At 32.9% G+C, this 8,146-nt stretch overlaps 1 protein-coding gene across 1 annotated transcript; it reads left to right on the plus strand.

Moving 5' to 3' along the window:
- The first annotated feature begins 1,063 nt into the window (after positions 1-1,063).
- On the plus strand, positions 1,064-4,834 carry LOC145031179 (long-chain-alcohol oxidase FAO1-like). Its single transcript, XM_078979694.1, has 3 exons — positions 1,064-1,326; positions 1,452-1,724; positions 2,952-4,834. Exons 1-3 carry the CDS (start codon positions 1,096-1,098, stop codon positions 4,677-4,679), a joined length of 2,232 nt encoding a protein of 743 aa, XP_078835820.1. The 5' UTR covers positions 1,064-1,095; the 3' UTR covers positions 4,680-4,834.
- The last annotated feature ends 3,312 nt before the right edge of the window (positions 4,835-8,146 follow it).

The raw sequence follows: 8,146 nt of genomic DNA on the forward strand, positions 1-8,146 counted from the left end.
GTAGTTATTTTTTTTTTAATTACAGTTTTTTTAAACAAATTGCAGTTTTTAAAAAAAAATCAATTTTTTTAAAAAATTCATGTTTTCTGAAAAAAAAATATATAAAATCTCCATTTAAAAAAAAAACGGAAATTGTTTTTTTTCCTAAATCCGAAAATTTAATTTAATATGTACTTTTTTAGAAATTTCTATTAATATTTCCAATAACACAAAAAAATTAAATATTAAATAAGATTGGTAAGATTATGATCATATCCTTAATGAATTAGTTTTAATTTAACGCTTCACTTTTAGTTCTCGGGTAACTACGAGTTCTCTACCGTTCTTACCCTTATATATATATATATATATATATATATATATATATATATATATATATATATATATATATATATATATATATATATATATATATATATATTCATTTGAGACTATTCTAATTTTATGAGATCGTGAGATCAAATCTAAAAATTATTTTAAAATGCAAAATAAATGAAAAAATCCATAAATTCTTTTTTTAAATATTATTTTCAGAACTTGAATTAACTAAAAAAATAAATAAATAAATTTCATTTCTTTTTTAAAAATACATAAAATATTCTAATAGAATATTACAATGATATATTCTAAAAAAATAATTTTAAAATGCAAAATAAATGGAAAAATTCAGATATTTTTTTTAAATATTATTTTTAAAACTTGAACTAATTAAAAAAAATCCTGTTTTTTTTTTTTTTAAATACGTGAAATATTCTAATAGAATATTACACTATACATATTCTAAAAAATAATTTTAAAATGCAAAATAAATGGAAAAATCCAAAAATTCCTTTTTTGAATATTATTTTCGGAACTTGAATTAACAAAAAAAATTAAAATAAAAAAAAATATATAAAAAAAAATAAAAAAATACATCTCACTGTCTTACAAAATTAGTCGTTTATATATATATATATATATATATATATATATATATATATATATATATATATATATATATATATATATATATATATATATATATATATATATATATATATATATATATATACATGCAGGCGTATCCATTAACATATTTAAAAAGAGAAAAGAGAGATGTATGATGAGAGTGCGAGTGAGTGTCACCCTCTGTTACAAGGTGGGAGAGATGAAGAATACAAAACTGGAAGCTTTTCTTCATCAGAAATGGAGACTATTTCCAGCATATGTGAAGTTATCGTGCAGCCACTCCCTCTGAGTTCTCTCGATGGTCATGAGAAAAAAGCTAAAGAATCTATTCAGTCGTTCTCTACTGCTTCCGGTTCTCAATACCCAATTCCTAATAAGGTATAATATCAAAAAAACTTAAACACTCTTCTATATTCTAAATTCGAATTCTTTTTTTTTTTTTTTTTTTTTTTTTATTTCGAAGTGGAAATATAAATAATAAAAAAATACGGAACTGGAAACAGGTAGCTCACATACTGGTAACGACCGCTTTTTTTGAAGAAATGTTGGTGGTGAAATTGGTCACAACTCTTTTATCAACCAGGCTAGGCACCCTTTTACTTTCTGGGTTTCTTTGTATTTCTCATAAATGGCCATATATACACAAGTTCTCCGAAATCTCACTACATAAGAGGCAAAAGATTCTGCAGAAATGGTTCAAGAATGGGTATATATCGCCTATCAGACTCGGATTGTTGTTGATCAAGTCGATCTGCCTTTTGGTCTTCTTTTCTAAGGTGATCTCTTCTTCCTCTTTCTCTTTATTGGCCAGTTTATCCCAAATAATAAATAAATAAATAAATAAATAAAATACATTTCTGATCATAATACTTGAAAAGAGACCCTTGGTACATATATTTTTTATGAAACCCAGTGTGAGACAAATACGACCCACCTATTTGATTGGTGAAAATAAATAATTTGGATGACGAATACGCTGTCTAAGTTGTTTTTTTTTTTTTTTTTTTTGTTAATAAAAATACGCAACAGATACCTTGAACAGTTTTTACACTTACTCCAACCACCAGTTCCTTTGTCTGATGCAAAAATGTAAGTGGTCCAAGAGACATTATCAACATGCAAACATAGATATCAACGACCATTAGATCCACATTTCTGCAAAAAAAAAGTACACAACGCCCGATGCAAACATAAATATTTTAGATCAAGATCTTGTTCGACCTTTGATCTGACACACCCCAACACTTTAGGAGAATATGTAACTGGTAGACAACCCGCAATGCCAAAGAAAAGCCACAATTTTTGTTTTTTTTCCTAGGATGTACATACAACTAATCATTTTCAACTCATTTTTATTTTTATTTTTTCCAAAAATAAGGTAAATAGTGTTTCATCTCCAGTCCTACTTCATTTTTACCTAAATTTTATCTCCAAAAAATATATTTCAAGTATATTTTATTTTTCCAATTTATATAGATTGTCAATTATACCTTTTCTATTAATTTGGTTTTAACAAATATATAATCTAAATTTTTTTTATTACAATACTATTAAATAAATAATATTATATTTATAACACATAATTATAAACTTTTGTAAAATACGTTATCGTATTTTAAAATTTCAATATGTATTTAAAATTTCATATGAATTTGATAAACAAAAAATAAACTTTATATTTATAATTAATTAATATTCTTTAATACATAATATAATATTATAAGTATTAAATAATACATTTAAATTATAATTAATGGATAAGATAAACTAATAATATACAAAAAAAAAAAAAAAAAAAAAAAAAAAAAAAAAAAAAACTCATAATTCAAAGTTCATCCCATTTTGGAAAATTAATAGTTTAAAATCAAATATGGGAGTAAGTTGGAAATGCTATAAGAGAGAGAATATAAGTCCAGTTTGATAAGTAACCAATTTTTGTAAACACTTATAATTATAATACAAGGAAAACAACTGATATGATGTTCTTGAAAAATGCCCAACAGGTCGATGGGAAAACAAATAATCCTACATGGGAAGCCATCGGCTACCACGTAGACCTTAACGAAGAACAACCCAAAAGTAACCCAAACGAGCGCCCTCTACAGAAAGGAATGGTGGAGCTTATGAATGAAAAGGATCATACTCATACACTTGTGCAATCTCTCCGTAAGAAAGGCATGGATGTGAGAGAAGACCTTAAAGAGAAAATCTGCCGAATAAAATGTGACGTTGTAATAGTCGGCTCTGGTTGTGGTGGTGGTGTTGCAGCTGCCATACTTGCAAAATCCGGCAAGAAAGTTGTCGTTCTTGAAAAAGGAAACTACTTTTATAAGACAGATTATTCAAAACTCGAAGGGCCTTCTCTTGATCAACTCTATGAATCAAAAGGAGTATTTCCAACCCTTCAAGGGAGTGTAATGATCCAGGCAGGAACTGGAGTTGGAGGTGGGTCAGCAATTAATTGGTCAGGTTGCATCAAGACACCACAATCTGTGCGAAAAGAATGGGCAGAAGATTACAACATTAAGTTATATGAAAGCCATGAGTATACTTCTGCGATGAATAAAGTGTGTGAAAGAATCGGTGTTACTGAAAGGTGCGCAAAAGAAGGATTCCAAAATCAAGTTCTTCGTAAAGGGTGTGAGAATCTTGGTCTGAAAATCGATTTTATCCCACAGAACGCATCCGAGAATCATTACTGTGGTTCTTGTTGTTATGGTTGCAGATCAGGAGACAAAAAGGGAACCGATTCGACTTGGTTGGTTGATGCAGTCGATCATGGCGCTGTGATCATAACCGGATGTAAAGCGAAGAAATTTATTTTAGCAAGAAACCGACAAGGGACGAAAAGAAGACATAAATGTTTAGGAGTAATTGCTGAAGCTTTACACCAAGAAACCTATAAAACATTACTCATCGAAGCAAAGGTGACAATTTCTGCATGTGGGTCTCTTTTAACGCCACCATTAATGAAATCTAGTGGTTTGAAAAACCCTAATATTGGCCGGAATCTTCATCTCCATCCTGTTGCAATGGCATGGGGATACTTTCCAGAGAATGAAACAGATCTAACAGGCACAAACTACGAAGGAGGGATACTGACATCCGTTCATAAACCCGGGTCAGATGAGAACTACATCTTGGAAGTAACTGCACTCGGACCTGGATCTTTCGCTGGTTTATGTCCATGGCTTTCTGGGCAAGACATAAAGGAAAGAATGATGAGATACTCTCGAACAGCTCATGTGTTTTCATTGATAAGAGACAGTGGACCTGGGAAAGTAAAGTCAGCAGGAAGGATAAGTTTTAGATTCAGCAAATATGACAAAGAAAATATGAAGAAAGGGTTGAGACAAGCGTTAAGGGTGTTGATTGCAGCTGGGGCTGTTGAAGTGGGTACTCAAAGAAGCGATGGGCAGAAATTGAAATGCAAAGGGACAAGTGAAGAGGAGATCGAGGAGTTCTTGGAGACAGTAGAAGCTTTACCTGGTCCGATGTCAATGGTGGAACGTTGGACTCTATACTGTTCAGCTCATCAAATGGGGAGTTGCAGAATGGGGAAAAGTGAGAAGGAAGGTGCAGTGGATGAGAATGGGGAGAGCTGGGAAGCGGAGGGACTTTATGTTTGTGATGCGAGTATTTTACCGACTGCTGTTGGTGTTAATCCCATGATCACTATCCAATCGACTGCGTATTGCCTTGCAGAAAGAATTGCTGATGGCTTTAGATAAAAAGTTGTATGAAGAATTCAAGTTTGGTTATTGGAAGCTTATTATAGAAATAATGCTTGTTATTTCAATGGTGTGTGAGCTTTATGTGTGTATAACATTACTTGGGTTGTAAACAAATGGATATTCTATCCTTAGCAAAGTAATAAATTTATCAATCCACTATTTATCATCCTAAAAAATGAATTTTTTCTGCATTTCTAGTCTAGAGTTGTTTACTATATCTCGTTTTCTCCACGATCCAAATGCTTAAAATCTTGGGTGTGAAGGCTATTAGGTTTTTCTATAAATATTTTTCTTTACACAGGCATCGCCACTAAAAGTCTACGTCGTCGCCTCTGTCACCATTGAAGGTAACCACCACTAAAGGTATTTATTCTTTTTAGGATATTAGTCCACTACATTTTCAAAAAAATTGTGAAGCTTTTATCATTTGTTTGGAGAAAAAGATAAAATATCATTATTACAAAAAGTTGTATAACCCAAGTTCATAGATTACTTGCATATCTACATACATTCAAGCTCACCAACTAAGATCTAGTAATTAATGGCCATAAGTGGTTGATTCATACCGAATCCTCTTGTGGTGCTAATCGGGAGCCACGATTGTGGCCTCTCGTGCTTCCCACCACAAATTAAGTTCCATGAGCAGGTATTTCTTCTTCTCTCTTCTCCTTTTCTTCTCTCGTGCAGGTTACAATCCACTATGACCATAATAACTATGGGGAGTATACTGACTTTGCTGTGGAAGAAAGATGGTGGGTGATGATGGTGAGGTGTACACACACCATGAGCCCTCTGATGAGGGTGTGGTGTGCATACAGGAAAGCCTAAGATCAATAAAGGGGATTCAAAATAAATAATATATTTTTAGATAAATTATCATTAACAAAAATAATAAATTAGTAATTTATTAATTATTAATTCAAATTATATAAAATAGTATATTAAATAATTAAATAGAAAAATAATTAGATTAAGATGGAGCTTCTTGATCTATTTTGCCTGTGTCGCACATATATTAAAATTCACAAATTGTTTTTTTAAAGAGCGTTAACCTGAAATGAAACGATATGTGCACCTTGTTCTTGGTATATATGTAGAGGAGAGTCTTGTAACCACTTCAGACATTCTCTAGCCGCCTAAAACTTATAATTATTATAAAACTTAGATTTATTTTTTAAATTAAAAACTTAAATTTATTTTAACTTTATCTATGATAAATAATTTGAAGATGAAGGAAGAGTGTTTGGTGAAAGATGGTGTCATTCAAGCTAGAATTGGCAGGGTAAGCATATTTTGGATCTCTATAAGTCCTTAAGCTTGGATGTTCTTGTGTTCTTATGCTTAGATCTACATTTCATTGCTAGTTTTGGTCCCTTTGTTGGTTATGTGATGGAGTTTAAGTAACTCCAGGTCCTTAAATATTTGCGAAGAGCAAAACACATGTTCTTGGTTCTTGGTGGTAGTGATACGTTAAGAGTGAGTGGTTATAGTGATGCTAGTTTTCAAACAGATTGGGACAGCTTATGTTCGCAGTCTGGTTGGGTATTCTTACTGAATGGAGGAGAGGTTACTTGGAAAAGTTCCAAGCAAGACATAGTGGCTAATTCCACATGTGAGTCTAAGTACATTGCAGTGAGTGAAGCATCAAAGCAAGTGACTTAGCTGAAGAACTTTATCGAAGATCTGGAGTCATTTCAACTATTCATGAGCCAATGGAACTTTTCTATGATAACGAAGGTGCAGTTTCTTTGACAAAAGAACCAAAGGATCATGGTAGATCCAATTATAACGATAGAAGTACCATTACATTCAGCATTCGTTTGAACAATGACATCTTCTGGTGAAAAGAGTATCATTAGAAGATAATGTTGCAAATCCTTTCACAAAGGCTCTGAGCAGGGTCAAAATCTACCACCATGCTAGGAGCATAGGCCTCAGAGACGATATTAGTTTTAGTAGTTATATGATATATTTGAAACTTATAACAAAACAAATGCAATTGATTTGGTGAATGAATAATAGAGAATTATTTATGAGTATCGTACTGCCTCACTCAATTATTTATTCTAGTGTTTTTTTCCTGTTTACACTTCCTGCATAATTTAAATTATTCAAACTTCCACAGTCAATCATACTTCTGTAAGTAAGTAGCGAATTAAGACTTTCATGAATTGATTGTAGGTTGTCGATTGAGATTAATGTTGGAATAGTGTCTAAGGTTGCAACTATATTTGGTGAGTACTTGACCCGATTGAGAATGATCCTTTTGGGTTGCCTTCACCATAGCAACTTGACAGAATGATTTATGATGAGAGAAGAAATATTATTAATATATTATAAGAATAATATAAGGAATAATAATATTGTTATTTGATTAATATAAGTCAGAAATTAATTATGAATTAATTTGGTGACTTAGAAATATTAATTGAATAAAAGGGCATAAACTGTCAATTGTGTGATAGTTGTATTTTGAGCAGTGACTCCTTAGAGATAAGGGGTGGACGGATTTTAGGGTTTGGATAAGCCTACAAATCGTCCAAAGGCTTATCATAAGGAGATTGGATTGCTTAGAGCCTAAGTTATCCAATTAAGGTTTTAAGGGTGAAACTCTAGGATGCTCACTAGTATAAATACACCCATAGTGAAACGACCCAAATATCACGACTAAAATTTTCTTTTTAAAACATTACTAAAACCATATTCATAAAAACCGTATCATAAATCATAACATAATTTCGTAGCATTGATTCGAAATACAAACTTATCATCAGAGTAAAACATCCCAGGCTAGCTGACTATGGTGTGTGCACTGCAATCTTTCCGAGCTCCTCTTTTGAAAACTGAGTACCTGAAACCAAAAACTGAAACTGTAAGCACGAAGCTTAGTGAGCTCCCCCAAACTACCACATACCATACAATAACATATAAAGCACATACTAGGCCTTGCCTACTGCATCAGACCGAGGTCCGGACTAACTGGGGCCTTGCCCCGTGCATCGGACCGAAGTCTGGAAACTGACTGGGACCTTGTCCCCTGCATCGGACCGAAGTCCGGACTAACTGGGGCCTTGCCCCCTGCATCGGACCGAAGTCCAGAAACTGACTGGGACCTTGTCCCCTGCATCGGACCGAAGTCCGGACTAACTGGGGCCTTGCCCCTGCATCGGACCGAAGTTCGGAAACTGACTGAACATAGCATAGCATAACATATCAACTAGCATGAACACATATACTGCATACTGCATCGGGCCGTAGCCCGGAACACATAATACATAACACATAACACATAAATCCTGTCTGAGCCACGAAGGCATCAAACATACTAACTACTACATCGGACCGAGTCCGGAAACTACTGCTAACTGAACTGGCCGGCATTATGGCCTTAGACCCGTTCCTACTGGAAGGAAACTCACCTGAACTGCTGAATTCTGCTGGTAACCCTCGGACTGCTAACTAAC

The sequence above is a fragment of the Lactuca saligna genome, chromosome 2, assembly GCF_052625555.1.
Source record: "Lactuca saligna cultivar CGN05327 chromosome 2, ASM5262555v1, whole genome shotgun sequence".
Lineage (NCBI taxonomy): Eukaryota > Viridiplantae > Streptophyta > Magnoliopsida > Asterales > Asteraceae > Lactuca > Lactuca saligna.

Bases quoted from the DNA above. Each gene is read 5' to 3' on its own strand.
- LOC145031179 (XM_078979694.1), top strand. From the start codon at position 1,096: ATGTATGATGAGAGTGCGAGTGAGTGTCACCCTCTGTTACAAGGTGGG. The intron at 1,327-1,451 runs GTATAATATCAA...AACTGGAAACAG, and splicing joins AATACCCAATTCCTAATAAG to GTAGCTCACATACTGGTAAC. The intron at 1,725-2,951 runs GTGATCTCTTCT...AATGCCCAACAG, and splicing joins TTTTGGTCTTCTTTTCTAAG to GTCGATGGGAAAACAAATAA.